Source organism: Coenobita brevimanus, chromosome 8 (genome assembly GCF_032717465.1).
Source record: "Coenobita brevimanus isolate Jiangsu-jjx chromosome 8, ASM3271746v2, whole genome shotgun sequence".
Lineage (NCBI taxonomy): Eukaryota > Metazoa > Arthropoda > Malacostraca > Decapoda > Coenobitidae > Coenobita > Coenobita brevimanus.
Window position 1 is genome coordinate 12,647,120 of NC_136961.1, and position 19,040 is coordinate 12,666,159.

General features: G+C 43.0%; 1 protein-coding gene across 1 annotated transcript in view; it reads left to right on the forward strand.

Moving 5' to 3' along the window:
- The window catches only part of LOC145406626 (venom carboxylesterase-6-like), a 91,718-nt gene that overhangs the window by 44,271 nt on the left and 28,407 nt on the right, over window positions 1-19,040 (forward strand). Inside the window, exons 10-11 of the mRNA XM_080277705.1 lie at window positions 557-667; window positions 11,556-11,670. Coding sequence (XP_080133831.1) covers window positions 557-667; window positions 11,556-11,670 — 226 coding nt within the window. The remainder of the gene's footprint in view (window positions 1-556; window positions 668-11,555; window positions 11,671-19,040) is intronic.

Below are 19,040 nucleotides of genomic sequence, written 5' to 3' on the forward strand. Positions count from 1 at the left end.
GGGCTAATGAACGAATCCTTGTTTTGTTGTTGTTGTTGTAGTTATTATTATTATTATTATTATTGGAAAGTGTGGTAAAATATTCTCACTTTCAACTAAAAAGTAAGCACTGAACAGTAGGCAATTCGTAACCTCGGGGTTAAGACGAAGAGAGCGAAGATGTGGAAAAGTCTCAGTCTTTATACAACTTGTTCTGTATCATGTAATGATGATGACTTAATACATCTGATTATTCTGCATTTCTGCTAACCACATTCATAAATATGGGATGCATGCTAATAACAAGCAACAAAACTATGGTGTTCAGCTAATGACAGTCAAAACTAATAGAGTGCTTACAATTTCTTTCCCTCAGTTTTAATAATAAAACCTCAAGTTCTTTTATCACTGCTCATCTCTACCCCCTCTTTGATCTTGTGACTTTATAGTCAATCACTGCTATATTAATTTATTACCTTGCTCCCGCATAAGTAACTCACTCTCTCTCTCTCTCTCTCTCTCTCTCTTTTGCAGGGGTATCCCACGCCGACGAGCTACTCTACCTATTCCCCATGAGTCTCTTGGCAGGGCCTCCCGTACCCTCTCTCCGTCAAGATCTGGTCACTGCTGATGACCTAGAGGTTAGGGACATCATCACTAAGCTGTGGACCAACTTCGCTGCTACTGGGTGAGTGAGTGAGTCAGTGAAAGTTAGGGAGAGATTAAGAGAAACTGTGAGTTAGTGTGAGAGAGAATTTTGGATACATGCATCATTAATCTCGTTACAGTGGGTGGTTGCTTCCAGTAACATAGAGGAAGTAAAAAGGTGTATCATGCAAAATAAATCGCTGTGAAGGTGGAGCTACGAAGCCTCCTTTGCCACCTATAATACGACCTTACTCTCACACTGACCCCGATTTCTTGAGGTCAGGAAGCTTAGGATAATCGGTTTGGTTCTGAAGGGACTTGAGCATTCCCACAATCAGAACACTAAGTCATGGTTGTATAAAATTCGATGAGATTTATTATAGAGGTAAGAATGTCTGTCTCGTTAATAACACAGGAAAAAATAATTGGGGTCACATGGATAAAAATACTTGATTCTTATTTTTTTTTATTTTATTTATTTATTTATTTATTTTTTGCTGAATCCAAATATGTTTTTACAACTTGTCTCTCGGGTAAAGTTTTTGAGTAACATGCAATTTAATTTGTGAAAATCCATATATTTATATAATTATTAAATTCTTATTAAAAAGACAAACTTGTAGGTCAAAAGATATCCTTGATTTCCTGTGGTACTTTGCCTCAGGTTCTCTAAAGAGTCCAGCAGTAGTCAGCCAGCATACTGGGGCTCCTGTTCCCTTGGTAACACTTTCCATGTTAGAAATGTCTGACTGAAAATTCACTATGCTTATTGTTCACCGCACACAGGTTTTCTGGAAAAAAGTCGAAGTGGCAGTAAAAAAAAAAAAAAAAAAAAAATCTTTAATGGCATATTGGTGGTAATGAATAAGAAGGTTACCCACTTTTTAAGGATAGTTTTAGGCCCTGCGACTTTACTAAAAGCTTGTGCAGACACTTTTGAAACTCTGCCACTCAGCTTCCTCAACTTCGTTCAACTCTGCTCCAAATTTCTCATCTCATAACAAAGATCTAAGAGCCTACAAAAATAACTTTGAAAATCTTGACATCACTGATCCGGGGAAGCTTATCTTTCAGGTATGAATCCGTTTTTTTGCTATGGGAGAAAGAAGGAACCAAAGGCCAGGGGCCCGCAAAATTGTTCCCTCCAAGAAAAAAAACAAAAAAACAAGAAAACAGAGAGCCATATTCAAGATCCGTTCATTTCAAAATGCCTGGACACACTGCATTTGAAATACTGGAGATCATGGGCAGTAGGAAATACAGAGGGAGACAGTTCCAGAGTTGACCTGTTGCAAACATGAAGGACTGGGAGTAACGGTTAACACTTGTATTAGAGAGCTGGACAGAGAAGGGATGAGAGTTTGTTGCTAGATTGGTGCTAGGCACTCTCCCTAGTGATGGAGGAATGGAGGCACACAGTTCAGAGGAGCATTTTGTTCACTGCCGTAACAAAGTTTTTTCATAAGTCCAAGCTTGATGTCCAGAGGAGGAAGGTACACTTCCTCAGGGCCAACAAGTGGACTCTTCCTAACATTTTTCTTGCCTGGAACAAGTGAAGTACGTTTTAACCAAACCTTCTGAATGTAGGATTTTTGCTTGTCCCTACTGTCCCACTCACATAAAAAACAACGGTACTTTGTGTAATCTAGCTGCAACCCTAGCAGAAGTGTAATGACCTTTAGATCTTCACAGACATTCCTTTTTTATTTCTGATACTGAACTTTTTCTTAAAGCATCTTTATGTTCCCGTATGACTTCCATGTTTGTAGCATGTGCACTTGGTACACAAGGAAGGCTCTCTTTTATGAAGGACCGTTTTCAAGTTGGGTTTTGAGGAGTTAGTGAACAAGCGCCTTTCATAGACACTGTGTTCTTGACCAAGAGCCCCCTTGATTGAACCAACATCTCTACAAAACACAAGTCCATCCTTTTGAGAGAAGCATCCTTTGAAATAATCATGGTGGCTATGGAAAATACAAACTTCAATATCACGCTGCAATAAATTCCAGTCTTTTAATCTTGAACCTAAGAGCTCAGCCTGCTTCTCAGCTAAACCCAAGTCACGGACAAGGTGTTTCAGATTTCCCTGTGACAGTAAATGTCGTTCACTGGAACAATAGGTAGCTTGGAATGTAGCATCAGAAACTTCATCTTTTTCCTCGTCATGATTATGCTCCAGCTTAAGTGATTCCTCATCACTTAACCCCCTGAGACCGGGCTTCCTACACCCTATCCCCTTCCCTCAGCCGGGCTTATTTTCGTAATTTGGATTTTCCAAAAAAATATTTTTTCTTTTCTCAGAAATCAATCACAAATGATACAAACACACAAAAAAGTGTGTACTTACCCACTGCTCTCACTGTAGAAGTCGTGGTGTCAAATGGCTGGTGTATATATATATATATATATATATATATATATATATATATATATATATATATATATATATATATATTTACGCTAGGTGTTTTTAGGTTAGTTTCCCGTCATATCAACACCTAAGCTATAGCTGGGTTCTTTGTCTAGACCGGAGCTAGGATACAATAGGAGAGGAACAGGACATAAAAACATTGAACAACTACCTTACACGTATATTACTAAACTCTTCAGGAAAATACAGACAGACAATTTCACAGTACTCTATACAAAGTCAAGACTCGGTCTGGCTGATAGGTTACGTATATCACGCAGGATACTTGCAGCCTCGGGTGTATAAGATAGGCACTGTGCTTGATTTAAGTAAAGGGGGTATGCACTTCTAGTTAGGCTGCATATAATTATTTCACAGTCTTCATGTTAGTGTCCTGTTTCACACTGAGTGGAGTTAGAATATGATTTTCAACTTTCTAGAGAGACGGGTAGGTACTGTCACTAGAGTTCTTATTTGGACACTGACTATTAAACTCTCACTTTTCACTCAGTGGGCACTTTGTATCACAGTCACTATAAGGTGGGCGAGGGTGAGGGAGCGAGCTGGGTAGGGGCCCGGGAACTTACAGGTGTTGGCCAGGTGTCGGTAGAGTCCCTTCAGGTGTTCAGAGGCGACGGGACCACTCACGGGTGAGTCGTCTCTCGTCGTGGACTGCGGTAGGGCGTGGTGAAGGGCCCCTCACTGGCAGGGCTGGGCACAGGGGTCTGGGCCTCAGGGCTAGGGCCAAACAACCTTTGTAGGGGCTCCTATAGGTGCCCATTGGGAGAGGAACCTCGCTTCTTCTTGGGGCTGGAGAGGTCGCACCCCGGGGTACCGGGGGCGCCGCTGAGAGTCCATCGGCAGCAGTCTCTCTCCTGCTGCTTCGCCATCAGGGTGGGACTGTGGCGTTGCCTTCAGGCGTTGGTCTCCCTATGGTACCAGTTGAATGAGGATAACCCTGGGGACAGTACAGGACCTCTCCACCAATCTTCTATTGGGAGGTTCTCCTTCTGGGGCTGCCTCGGTCTGGAGGGATGGAGGTGCAACCCACTCTGCCACTGGAGGGGCGGACTGAGTTTAGATTGTCCTCAAGTTGTGAAGTCACAGGGGTGTGAGGGACTTTTGTGGCGTCTCTCCCTGGTGCAGCTACCAGCCGTCGCCGAGGTCCCTTGAGCAACAGGAGAAGAGTGGCTACAGGCCGTCCCTTTCCTGTTGGTGCGGCAACCGGCCATCACCGGGGCCTGAATTCCTGATGCAACCGCAGACGAAGTGCGGCTACCAGCTGCCACTTGCCTCCGGGGGTGGCTAGAGCCCATCACTGAAGTCCCGTATGAGGGGCAACGTGTAGATGAGCAGTGTCTACAGGCTGTCTCCTGGCTACTGGTGCAGCTGCTGGCCATCACCTGTGTCATGCCCCTTGAAGCAACTGCAGAAGGAGAGGGGGCATACCGCTCTCTCCCCACGTGCAGCTGCCGGCCGTCACGGGTTCTGCAGGGGGGGCGTGGGCAGCACTAGAGCGGCTACAGGCCGTCTCTTTATGTGCATGGCTACCAGCTGTCATGATTGCATGGCTACAGGCCATTGCTTTATTTGATCGGCTGCAGGCCATCTCTATATTTGTGCGGCTACCAGCCGTCACTGGGTTGCTGCCTGGAGCTGAGTTTGTAGCTCCTCCCCGATCCTGGCGAGGGCTGGCTCGGCCAGAGGGTAATGCACCCGGACTGAGATGTTCGCACTGGGTGCACTCCGTGGAATAGGGGCCCAGGGCCGATGGCCAGTCAATTCAACCCCTGGTGAACTCAACCCCTGTCAACCCAACCCTAGTCAACTCAACCCCAGTCAACTCAACCCTAGTCAATCCAACCTATTGTCAACTCAACCTATGGTTGACTCAACTTATGGTCAACTCAACCCATGATCAACTCAACCCATGGTCAACTCAACTCTGGTCAACTCAACCCATGGTCAATTCAACCCTGGTCAACTCAACCCATGAAATTTGAATCCCGGTCAACTCAACCCATGAAAATTCAACCCCAGTCAACTCAACCCATGTAATTTCAACTCCAATCAACTCAACCCGTGTAAATTCAACTCCAGTTAACTCAACCCATGTAAAGTACACACTACACTTCCTTTTCCAAAATTCAAAAAAAAATCATGGTGTCTCATCACCCAGCCTCGGAGTCCCTGGGGGGGGGGACCATAAATGCCCCCACCTTCCACCCCTCTCCCAGTGATGACTCGAGGTGCCTGGAACCACTGTCTGACTCTCTTCTTCTTCATTTCTGCAACATTAGCGGCCTTTCCTCTAACTTTCGCTCTGTTGAGCACCACCTCTGCTCCTCTAAACCTCAACTTCTTTTTCTAACTGAGACTCAGCTGTCTAGGGTAACTGACAGCAAACCCTTTTCTGTATCCTCCTACTTTCTCCATACTCATTTTAAAGTCAAAGGTGGCTGTTATGCATATATACGCAACGACTCATCTTGCTCTCGTGTTCCTGAGCTCTATTCTTCTGAATTCTCTACACTCTGGTTTTGACTTTCCTGTCATTCTCTGACTAAATATGTCTGTACTGTTTATTTATCCCCTAACTCTACTATCAAAAATTCTTCGACTATCTTACTTCTACGATGTAGCATATTCTATCCATTTCTCCTTTCTCTGAAATCTCTATTCTAGGAGATTTCAATGTTCACCACAACCTTTAGCTCTCCTCTCCTTTCACTGATCCACCTGGTGAACAAGCCTACATCTTTTCTATCCTTAATGACCTAGAGCAGCTTGTACAGCACCCTACCCATATCCCAGATCGCCATGGAGAGAGCTCCAACATACTTGACCTCTTCCTTACAACTAATCCTTCTGCTTACACTGTTAATTTTTTCTCTCCATTGGGCACCTCTGATCACAACCTTATCACCTTAACCTGTCCTATTACTCCGGTGCGGCCTGTGGACCCTCCAGGGAAACGTCGCCTGTGGCATTTTGGAGCTGCTGATTAGGAAGCCCTCAGGCAGTACTTCTTTGATTTTCCCTTGAATGATTATTGTTTCCATAGCCGGGAGCCATCTGAGTGTGCCTTGCGCATTATAGAGGTTATTCTCTCGGGGACGGAAGCATACATTCCTTTCTCATATCCTTTGACTAACGCAAGAAAGCCTTGGTTTAATCATGCTTGTTCTAATGTTGTCCGCAACAAGGAGAGGGCCTACAAAAGGTACCGGAGCCAACCCACCACTGAATTACATTCTTTTTGTGTTTCTGCCCGGAATCGTACTAAGTCTGTTCTTCGCTCTGCTAAAATTAATTTCATCCGCACTAAGTGCTCTCAACTCTCCAACTCGAATTCTTCCCGCTCCTTCTGGCACCTTGCCAAAAACCTTTCTAACAACTTTACCTCATCATCCTTCCCTCTTCTTTTCTACTCTGATGGCTCTGTAGCTATTTCTTCTACTGATAAAGCAGATCTCCTCGCTCAGACTTTCTCCTCCAATTCCACCTTAGACGATTCTGGTGCTGTTCCCCAATCACTTCCCCTCTCTGACTTCCTCATGGCTGACATTAAAATTTCTTCAGCTGATGTATTTTCTGCAATCACTGGCCTCAGTACTAACAAGGCATATGGGCCTGATGGAGTCCCATCTGTTGTCCTCAAGAACTGTGCTTCTCTACTCACACCTTGCCTAGGTAAACTCTTTTGCCTTTGTCTTTCAACTTGTCCCTTTCCTTCTTGCTGGAAATTTGCTCTAAATCAGCCAGTCCCAAAGAAGGGTGACCATTCCCAACCCTCAACCCTCTAACTATCGTCCAGTTACTTTAACATCCTGTGTCTCAAAAGTTTTTGAGTCATTTCTTAACTGAAAAATTTTAAAGCATCTTTCCTATCACAACCTTCTTTCTGATCGTCAGTATGGGTTCTGTCAGGTACGCTCCAGTGGCGATCTTCTCACCTACCATTTAGACTCCTGGTCATCCTTCTTTTGGGACTTGAGCGAAAGCTTTGCCATTGCACTTGTCATCTCAAAGGTTTTCGATCGAGTCTGGCATAAATCTTTAATTTCCAAATTGCCCTCTTACGGTTTCTATCCTTCTGTTTTTGCCTTCATCTATAGCTTCCTTTCTGGTCGTTGTTTAGCTGCTGTTGTAGACGGCCATCATTCTTCTTATAGATCTATCACGAGTGGTGTTCCTCAGGGCTCTGTCCTTTCACCTGCTCTCTTCCTTTTATTCATCATTGATCTTCTAAGCTGTACATCTAACCCTATCCACGCATACGCTGATACTTCCACCCTTCACCTTTCCATTCGGCTCCTGCAACGTCCATCTCAGCAGTTACTTCAACAAACAAGGGATGAGGCTATGGCACACCAAATGTCTGACTTGGCTCGTATCTCTGACCGGGGTAAAATAATCTTGTTGTTTTTAGTATATCAAAGACACAGTTTTTATCTATCAACCTGACAAAATCTTCCACAGGAGTACCCAATAATGTTTCATAGTATCCAGCTCAATCCTGCATCATCCTTGAACGTGCTTGGGGTTTCATTCACTTGGGACTACTCTTGGAATGATCATATTGCATCTCTTGTAAAATCTGCTTCCAAGAGATTAGACGTGCTTAGCCGACTCCAGACCTTCTTTACCCCTGCACAGTTGTTGATTTTATACATGGTTTATATTCGCCCCTGCGTTGAGTACAACTCTCATGTGTGGGGAGGCTCCTCACATACAGCTCTTCTCAATAGAGTGGAGTCAAAGGCTTTTCATCTCATCAACTCTCCTCCTATTACTGGCTCCCTTCAACCTCTGTCTCTTCATCGCGCTGTTGCCTCTTTGTCTCTTTTCTATCGCTACTTCAGTGGTCACTGCCCCTCTGAACAGTCTGCTTGCATCCCTCCACCTCTACTATGAGTGTGTAGCACCCGTCTAGCAACAAACTCACATCCCTTTTCTGTCCAACTCTCTAATGCAAAAGTTAACAGTTACTCCCAGTCCTTCATTTATGCAACAGGTCAGCTCTGGAACAATCTCCCTCTGTCTGTATTTCCTACTTCCTATGATCTCCAGTCCTTCAAATGCAGTGTGTCCAGGCATCTCTAAATGAACAGATCTTGAATTTGACTCTCTTTTGTATTGTTTTTGCTTTTTTTCTTGGAAGGAATAGTTTTGCGGGCTCAGCCATTGGTCCCTTCTTCCTTCCATAAAACAAAAAAATTCAAATTTAAGGTACTTTCTGGAATACTGAAAATGGTGAATGCAGTAAAAGTGGCTATAAAAACTCATTACATCCACAGAGGAGCACTATTACTTCTAAATGAGAAAATTTCATGCTTTATCAGGACAACTAAACGGTGCTAATGTTGTTTTCGCAACTAGCTACATCAGAGTGGATTCTTTGCTAACTTCACTTACTTTTCATCCTATTGTTCGTATCAAATAAATATAAATATTTGAGCATGTTGAATGTTTTATAATACAAAAAATATTAAAGATCAAACATATGTTCGATATTTGGAACACGGTATGAGAGGTTGCGTTTCTCATGGGTTGAGTTGACCGGGGTTGAATTTACATGGGTTGGGTTGAGTTGACTGGCATTGAAATTACATGGGTTAAGCTGACCGGGGTTTGAGTTGACAGGGGTTGAGTTGACCATTGCTTGAGTTGACCATTGCTTGAGTTGACCATTGGGTTGATTTGACTGGGGTTGGGTTGACCATGGGTTGATTTGACTGGGGTTGAGTTGACCAGGGTTGGGTTGACTGGGATTGGGTTGACAGGGGATGAATTCACCAGGGGTTGAACTGACATGGAACCGCGGGACCATATGGGACGTATGCCCATATCGCATGGACATCACTCGCGCCCTATATACCCCTCTGTTGTCGCCTCCTGGGGATGTTATGATACCCTCGGGTGCCACGGCTGATATTTCAATACATACACAGGTGTATATCTATCTATCTATCTATCTGTCTATCTATCTATCTATCTATCTATATATGTATCTATTTATCTATCTATCTGTATATATTTACTACATCAACTGGCTGGTGTATATTTCTAATAGTGAGTGGGTGGCTGATTGCTATCAGTACATGTGTACTCTGCCCTTCCTCCATGCGCCACTTCCCCTCCCTACTCTGTCCACATCTGCCTTTCCCACACCCTCCTCACTCCCCCCAGGTGGGCCTCCCAACACCTGCCCCCCTTCCCACCTCTGTCCCCGCTAGCCTCTCCCCGCACCCTCATGAGCACGAAGGATCCTGCCACATGACTCTCAGTGAGTTTGGTGAGATAAGTTTAAGCATGCCCGGGAAATACGAGAACGTCCTTAGGTGTGAACCAGCGCCCGTCGACCACACGTCCTCAGACGTGAACCGGCATCAGGGGGTAGTTACATGCTCTGCAGAGTTTGGTACTGAAGGTCCAGCACTGTGGGGAACTGGTCTCATTGCAGATGGCAGATTGGGATATTTCAATAAGCTCTTGTTTCTGAAGTCATCTCTTTTGTACTTACCTCACAGAAATTAGTAGTCTGTTGTGTGATCTTTGGGTTCCCTCGAGAATACTGGAACTGTAAGTGGCGTGTGAAGTGAACTGTTTACCCATCCTGTGAGTAGTCTTGCACATGTCACACAACAAATGTGAGGGGTTGAACCTTGTCTTGATCACCCATTTTACATCCGAGGTAAAGTTCAAAGCCTTTTTTTTTTTACTAATGGAATGAAGTTCCATTTCTGAGACTGAAAAGTTAACTTACCACAAATATAGCAGAAAGGATTGGGATGATTATAAGTTACACTGCATGACAAAAGATTTAAATAAACATAACACTGATGTAAAAGAAAATGAAAAAAAAAAAAAAACTAAAAACACACGCACACAAGAAACGCAATACACACAAGCTGTTAAAACTGTAGCACCTACAAGCCGATTGAATTGGATCTCCTTAGCAGACAGAAACTAGTCTCATATATGAACAGGTCTAAACATGTTACAACTTTAACCTTTGACTAAATTTATCCAGCCAACATTGTCAGACCTTTCTCCCCAAAGGAATTCATTGTATTAATTTTGCAGAAAAATATTTGCTTAATATTTAAAAGAAAAATAATGGAAAAGCTTTGCCTAATGTAAAAAAAAAAAAAAAAAAGGATTTATTAACTTTGTATCCCGTGATTATGCAAAATGACGAGCATATGAATATAGCGTCACAAGCAAACTAAGCCTGACAGGAAAAATATTTCATATTTGGATTCAGCATGAAAATGTATACGTACAGCAACCATCAATACCCATGGTATAAAATTGTTGTTGAGCATTGTAAACAACTCAACAATCCAGTCTGATAACACTTAGTATCTAACCAAGCTAAGAGGGTTTAATTATCTTTGCCATGATAGAGTAAACGCACTTTTACGCCTCCTCCTCAGAGGTGCATTTTCCGTATTACTCCTCTGTATTCTGCTGTACGATGTTGATGACTTTGTAATATGGGTATGGGCTGTTTGAAATAATATAAATGATATTACTGAATCCCCAAAATTTTTAATTGGTAAGGAAAAGAAGTTATTGTTCTTTCACCTTAAAGAAGTCAATACGTGTATTCACTCTGTGGTTCATTGCACTTAGTTCAGAGGCAGGATAAGACAGTACTGCCGCTCTACAACCTCTCATATCACTTCTTTGCAACTTTCATCATTCTCTTGTGTTAATCTATTGTTACAACTCAACATTCAAGATTGAGAGATGGCTATTTTCGGATACGTTAAGGGGAAAAGAGCTTCTGAAGACGATGACAGGAATACGAGCCTCTACCCAACTGCCTACCTATATCTATCTATGTATCTATCTATCTATATCTATCTATGTATCTATCTATCTATATCTATCTATCTATCTATCTATCTATACATATATATATATATATATATATATATATATATATATATATATATATATATATATATATATATATATATATACACTAGTCCATGACCGCAAAAACTTGTGAGACTATTAGCCTTTCCATCACAGAGTTTTTGCAAATACCAATATCATTGTTTCTCTGCCATTGTTGAGCACCGCAATGTCCAGTTCCGAAGAAAATGTAAACAAAAAAATTACTTTTGCATATTTTGCATGTCGCAGTTTCCGACAATTTCGCACAGTCGCGTTGTGTGAGATCTCCATATCGTTTTCTTTACTGTAATTTTCTGATGCTCCCTGGACTTACGCAGAAATAATGCAGAAAGAATTAGGTCAATTTATATTACCGTTGTTGTGAAGGAAAAGAACAAATGCACAGGAAGACACACAGATACATAGCTTGGCTCTCTCTCTCTCTCTCTCTCTCTCTCTCTCTCTCTCTCTAGTGTGTGTGTGTGTGTGTATAATATATATATATATATATATATATATATATATATATATATATATATATATATATATATATATATATATATATATATGTATGTAATTATTCATTCTCGTATTTAATTTTGTTCAGGCACCCGACGCCAGATGCCACACTCGGCTTCATATGGGAGGCCACAACCCCTGACACCTTCCAACACCTGGCAATCACACCCAACCCAAAGATGATCCCGGACACCAGGCAGAAGGTAAAGAGTTCGTTGTAATTACCATCATCATCACAATCATCACCATCATAATCACCATCATCACCATTACAATCACCATCACCATCATAATCACCATTATCATCATAATCACCATGATCATTAACCAGTCGCTAGACAAAAGGGAAGTTGTTCATCATAATCATCTTACCCGACACCTTCCAACATCTGGCCCGACACTTTCTGCCACCTGACCACCATACCCATCTTCAAATATCTCCCGCATACTGGACAGAAAGGAGCGGGGATTTAACAACACTTGTACTGAAAGGAGTCTCGTACAACGATCAGCACACACACACACGGTTCTAGGACACTTGCCCCCCGGACAGTTGCCCCCTGGACATCTGCCCCCGGACAACTGCCCCCTGGATAACTGCCCCCTGGATAACTGCCCCCTGGATAACTGCCCCCTGGATAACTGCCCCTATAGGATTATTTCCCCCTGGACAACTGCCCCCCGGATAACTGCCCTCGTAGGATAATTGCCCCCCACGGATAACTGCCCCCGCATCCACGACAGGCAAGAGACAGACATTATTATAAATGTATTTTTTTATAAATGTATTTTTCGTACAATATAATCAGGTCGTTGAAACATAGGTCATGTCACATGTCATGTCATATGTCGATGTTGAAGAGGTGCATGCATACATTTTCAAAATTAAAACTGCAAATTGTGAGCGATGCTCCGCAGATAATCAATGATGTCTCGTTCTTCAAACTGTCTGACGATATTGAAAATCCTCTGCGTCAAGTCCTGATATCGCTTCTTTTTTGGTGGTGGTGGATGACCTGCCAACATCTGGTTGATAACCACTTCGTTGAGGGCTTGCTCTTTTCTCAGTGTCTGGAGAAACTTCCACATGTTTGAGTGGCACTCCGATATGCTTAACTGTATGTGGTTGTGCCAACCTTCAACGGCGTTATTGGTGCGAGGCAAGTCCACCATCAGGCGGCCATGCATGTTCCACATGTCAATCGGGAATAACGGAGCTCGCCTAGCTTGTCGCCGTATCCTTCCGATGTATGTGTCTTCGAAGTAGTCCATGACAGGATCAGCTTCGGGGGACATAATTTCCTGAAGTACTTCGAAGGCATTCAGAACTTCGTTGGGCGGCACGAAAGCTAAGGCTGGCAACATGCACACTTTAAGTGCAAACTCCGCATTGGCTTGATGCGTTTCTTGGAGTCTTTCGGATTGCACTTTACGGTAGACACTTTGCGGGAGGTGATAAAAGCAGCCATCCAGTCCCTCCAGGCAACCATGATTCAATAACACTCTTTGCGGCTTGTTCATAGTCGATCAGCACAGTGTCTGGGATCAGAATTGAGTTGATTTGCAGCAGCTGTTCTAATAATAACTGCTTGGCTGATGATCTGCTGCGAAGTCCCGTGTGAGCTGATTGCTTGATTTTTGATGTCACGCCGAACAGCTAGCATTTCTGGACGACCCACCTTGACAGCATGTGTATGTGTGTTGAAGCTGCCAACAATTTCTCCATCACGCACCTTGAGCTTGGCCTTACATTTGTTGTGCCGACGTCTTTCACACTCATAGGACACCACGTCATTAGCTAAGGTCTTCTGCTTCACGTATATGTGGACTTCGTAAATGAGCTTTGGCTTGCCACGCTCATTTGGAATGAACTCCATGGTTGGATGAACCTACACCGCTGCTAGATATGCAAATCACAACCATAGCCAGCAGTAATGCAACAGTATTGGTCTGGTTGGCGACCACAGACTGATACAACCGGCTTCAGAATGACGCTGTCATATCCAGCCAACACTTCAACTGATCAGGCTGGTTTATGTTTTCGGAACAGTGAGAATGACACCGTGGGTCGACGAACACGGCTTGCTCTTCATAAGGGCAGCTTACTAAATATGTTTTGTATTGGTGGCTTTGAAGTATGTTTGTTGTGCTGCCAGTCTGGGGGGCAGTTATCCGTGGGGGGCAATTATCCTACGAGGGCAGTTATCCGGGGGGCAGTTGTCCTGGAGGGAATAATCCTATAGAGGCAGTTATCTAGGGGGCAGTTATCCAGGAGGCAGTTGTCCGGGGGCAGATGTCCAGGGGGCAACTGTCCGGGGGACAATTGTCCGGATACCCACACACACACACACACACACACATATATATATGTATATATATATATATATATATATATATATATATATATATATATATATATATATATATATATATATATATATATATATATATATGTACCGTATATACTGTACATATATTCACTCTCATCTTAAATATCGGGACCAACTGCTTAGCCCCGGGCCCCTACACTCCTCATGGGGCAATGTAGGATTTGATGATAGATGGATGGATGTATATATATATATATATATATATATATATATATATATATATATATATATATATATATATATATATATATATATATATATAGAGAGAGAGAGAGAGAGAGAGAGAGAGAGAGAGAGAGAGAGAGAGAGAGAGAGAGAGAGAGAGATTATTAATCATCTGTAGCACCCAGTGCAAGTCAATTGCTGAACGAAGGCCCCCCCCCCCCACACTTCTTCAGGAATTCCTTGACAGAGCCAACCTCTGCCAGGTTTTGCCTGCAATTTCCGCAATATATCTCTTCACGTCCTGTCTGTCCTTTTTCTGCGACTTTTATAATCTCTTAGAGTCCTGTCGGTCAGTATCTTGCTCCATCAGTTATCTCTTAGTCTTTGCTACACAATCTGATCGCTTCTTTTTCTGCTCTTTTATAAGTTACAAAAGGTTTGACTATTATCTGCTCTCTCATCCAGGACGATCTTTTTCTGTCTCTCAAAAATATTGCCAACACTGAAGTTTCCTTTGCTCTTTGAGAACAGATTTGATTGTTTTCCATTGACCTTGTCAATTTCTACGTCTCACAACCGTACATCATACATTCTTGATATATTTTTCGATTCATACACGCTGGCTGACTAATTTCCATGATTATCTTTACTGAAAGCTGTCCATCCAATTGTAGTAAGCGACTATATTTCGTGTTCATGGTCTTCCGTTAGGTTTCGTACTTCTCCAAGTAACTTCCTTTTTTATGTGAGAAAGAAGGAACCAAAGGCCACGGCCCGCAATAACTGTTCCCTCCAAGGAAAATCAAAATACAAGAGAGAGCCAAATTCATGATGCGATCATTTCGAGATGCCTGGACACACTGCATTTGAAAGACTGGAGATCATAGGAAGCAAGAAATACAGACAGAGGGAGACAGTTCCAGAGCTGACCTGTTGCATAAATGAAGGAGTGGGAGTAACGGTTAACTCTTGCATTAGAGAGTTGGACAGAAAAGGGATGAGAGTTTGCTGCTTGATGGGTGCTACGCGCTCGTTGTAGAGGAGAAGGAATGCATGCAGACAGTTCAGAGGAGCGGTGACCACTGAAGTAGCGATAGAAAAGAGATAAAGATGCAACAGTGCGGCGACGAGACAGAGGGTGAAGTGAGTCAGTAAGAGGAGGGGAGTTAATGAGACTAAAAGCATTTGACTCCACCCTATTGAGAAGAGCTGTATGTGGGGAACCTCCCCACACAAGGGAGTTGTACTCCACACAGGGGCGGATAAAACCCGTGTATAGAGTCATTAATTGTGCAGGGGTAAAAGAGGATCGGAGTCGGCTTAGCACACCTAAGCTCTTGGAAGCAGATTTTAAAAGAGGTGTAATATGATCTTTCCAAGAATAGTCCCGAGTAAATGAAACCCCAAGCATCTTCAAGGATGATGCAGGATTAAGCTGAATATTATTAAACATTAGTGGGTACACCTGACAGGTGTAAGAACTGAGTCTTTGATGCAGTAAAAACAGCAAGATTATTTTTACCTCAGAGATACGAGCCAAGTCAGACATTAGGTGTGCGATAGCCTCATCTCTTGTCTGTTGAAGTAACTGCTGAGATGGCGTTGCGGGAACCGAATGGAAAGGTGAAGGGTGGAGTCATCAGCGTATGAGTGGATAGGGTTAGATGTACTGTACAGCTTAGAAGGTCATTGATGAATCAAAGGAAGAGAGTTGGTGATAGGACAGAGCCCTGAGGAACACCACTGGTGATAGATCTAGGAGAGGAACGATGGCCGTCTACAACAGCAGCTATAGAACGACCAGAAAGGAAGCTAGAGATGAAGACACAGATAGAAGGAAAGAAACCGTAAGAGGACAGTTTAGAAATTAAAGATTTATTCCAGATTCGATCGAAAGCCTTTGACATGTCAAGTACAATGGCAAAGCTGTCGCCAGAGTCCCGAAAGAAGGATGACCAGGAGTCTGAAAGGTAGGTGAGAAGATCGCCGGTGGAGCGTCCCTGACGGAACCCATACTGACGACCAGAAAGTAGGTTGTGATAGGAAAGATGCTTTAAAATTTTTCTATTAAGAACTGACTCAAAAACTTTTGAGATACAGGATGTTAAAGCAATTGGAGAATAGTTAGAGGTTTGGGAATGGTCACCCTTCTTTGGAACTGGCTGAATGAGAGCAAACTTCCAGCAAGAAGGAAAGGTACAAGTTGATAGACAAAAGGCAAAAGAGTTTGCCTGGGCAGGGTGTAAGCTCAGAAGCACAGTTCTTGAAAACGACAGGAGGGACTCCATCAGCCCCATATGCCTTGTTAGTATTGAGGCCTGTGATGGCAGAAAATACTGTACATCAGCTAAAGAAATTTTAATGTCAGCCATGAGGAAGTCAGAGAGGGAAAGTGATGGAGGAACAGCACCGGAATCGTCTAAGATGGAATCGGAGGAGAAAGTCCGAGCGAAGAGATCTGCTTTATCAGTAGAAGAAATAGTTACAGAGCCATTAGAGTAGAAGAGGAGGGAACGATGATGAGGTAAAGTTATTAGAAAGGTTTTTGGCAAGGTGCCAGAAGGAGCGGGAAGAATTCGAGTTGGAGAGTTGAGAGCATTTAGCGTGGATGAAATTATTTTTAGCAGTGCGAAGAACAGACTTAGCACGATTCTGGGCAGAAATGTATAAAAGATGTTATACAGGGGTGGGTTGGCTCCAGTACCTTTTATAGGCCCTCTCCATGTTGTGGACAACTTTAGAACAAGCGTGATTAAACCAAGGCTTTCTTGCATTAGTCAAAGGATATAGGAAAGGGATATATGCTTCCATGCCTGAGAGAATATCCCCCGTAATGCGCAAGGCACACTCAGATGGCTCCCGCCCATGAAAGCAATACTTAATCCAGGGAAAACCAAAGAAGTACTGCCTGAGGGCCTCCCAATCTGCAGCTCCAAAGTGCCACAGACGACGTTACTTTGAAGGGTCCACAGGCCGTTCCGGAGCAGGTTACGGTGATAAGGTTGTGATCGGAAGAGCCCAATGGAGAGAAAAGATTAACAGTGTAAGCACAAGGATTAGCTGTAAGGAAGATGTCAAGTATGTTGGAGCTCTCTCCAAGGTGGTCAGGGATACGGGTAGGGTGCTGTTCAAGCTGCTCTAGGTCATTAAGGATAGAAAAGGTGTAGGCTTGTTCACCAGGTGGATTAGTGAAAGGAGAGGAGAGCCAAAGGTGTGGTGAACATTGAAATATCGTAGGACGGAGATTTCAGAGAAAGGAGAAAGAGATAGAATGTGTTCCATCGTAGAAGTAAGATAGTTGAAGAATTTTTGATAGTTATTAGAATTAGGGAATAAGTAAACAATGCAGATATATTTAGTCAGAGAATGATAGGAAAGCCAAAGCCAGAGTGTACAGAATTCAGAAGAGTCGAGTTCAGGAACATGAGAGGAAGATAAGTCGTTACATAGCAGCCACCTTTGGCTTTGAAATGAGTATAGAGAAAGTAGGAGGATACAGAAAAGGGTTTGCTGTCAGTTGTCTCAGACAGCTGAGTCTCAGTTAGAAAAAGAAGGTGAGGTTTAGAGGAGGAGAGGTGGTGCTCAACAGTGCGAAAGTTAGAGGAAAGGCAGCGAATGTTACAGAAATGAAGAAGTGAGTCAGACAGTGGTTCCAAGCAGCTCGAGTCGTCACCGGGAGAGGAGCGGAAGGTGGGGGCATTTATGGTTCCCCCCCCCCCTGGGGACTCCAAGGCTGTGTGATTCCAAGGCATGATTATTTATTTTTAAATTTTGGAAAAGGAAGTGTAGTGTGTACTGTGCACGTAGTTTGGTGTTGATAGTTAGAGAAACTTGTATTGGAGAGCATGCTGGCCTACTCTCTGTGTTACTGAGACACTGAAAAAGTTCAGCAAAGGAGGATGGTCGGGAACTAGTTCCGAGAGCTGATGAAACGGGAGCTCCAGCTCTCCCTGTCATCAGATTTCCATCCACCTTGGGAGTACTACCCTGCTCGACTGGTGGTACAGTCTACTCCTCATCAAGTTCTTCAAGTTCTTCAAGAACTTCTTCATTTATTTTGATGATGCTCTTAGGTGCATTTGGATTAAACACATTTTTTGTTTTACTCGAGTTCACCTTTACCCCTCCACTGAGATTCTCTATTTAGGTCATTTAAAATTTCTTGCAATGTCTCTTCTGTTTCTGAAATTTGCTCAATTATTCAAATCTGACATGGTTTAAGTTTTCTCCATCAGTTTTTACTCCTAAGATCTCCAATTCTACCTTTCTGAAAATGCTCAAGGCATGTTGTACCGATATGTAATTATGGAGACATTATTTCTCCCTGATGCACGCCCTGTCAATATTATGTTTTTCTTAGTGTTTATGTTACTTAACTAAAGCAGTTCTCTCTCTGTATGTTTTCTTCATTAGTTTTACGTTCTCATTTACTCCTTGTTCCCGTGGTGAATTTACAATTGACGTGTGCTTCACTGAGCGAAAGCCTTTATGTAATTGACAACCTAAGCACAGTGGTTTATAGCAGTCCGTAGTAGTAGTAGTAGTAGTAGTTGTTGTTGTTGTTGTTCCCTGAGCAGTCTGGCAGAACAGCCCCAAGTCCCTAAAGAAGGCCACGGCAGAGACCGGGCTTTCCCACAAAGCTCTCAAGGAGTGCATGCTGTGTTGTTGGTGCAGGCGATTGTGTGCAATGCAGTCTTCCATAATGTGCGTACTATACTCGGTTTCACGTAGTCTGACGCACTGATTTTGCCAGCCGACGACAGGTGGATTTGGTAACACTGCGCGATGCACTCTGGCGGTGATTGGTGGATTTCCGTTGTGTTTGAACGTGCACCAAATTGACTTTGTATTCCAACCAAGGCTCTCATTGATTTGTAAAATACCGGAATATTTTGATACAAATTAAAGCAATGATATGCTTAATGATAAGTATGTGCCTTCTAAATACTAGAGATAAACCTGAACGACAGAGATAACAAAACTAAGTCCAGTCGCGACTGGATGCATACGAACACAGT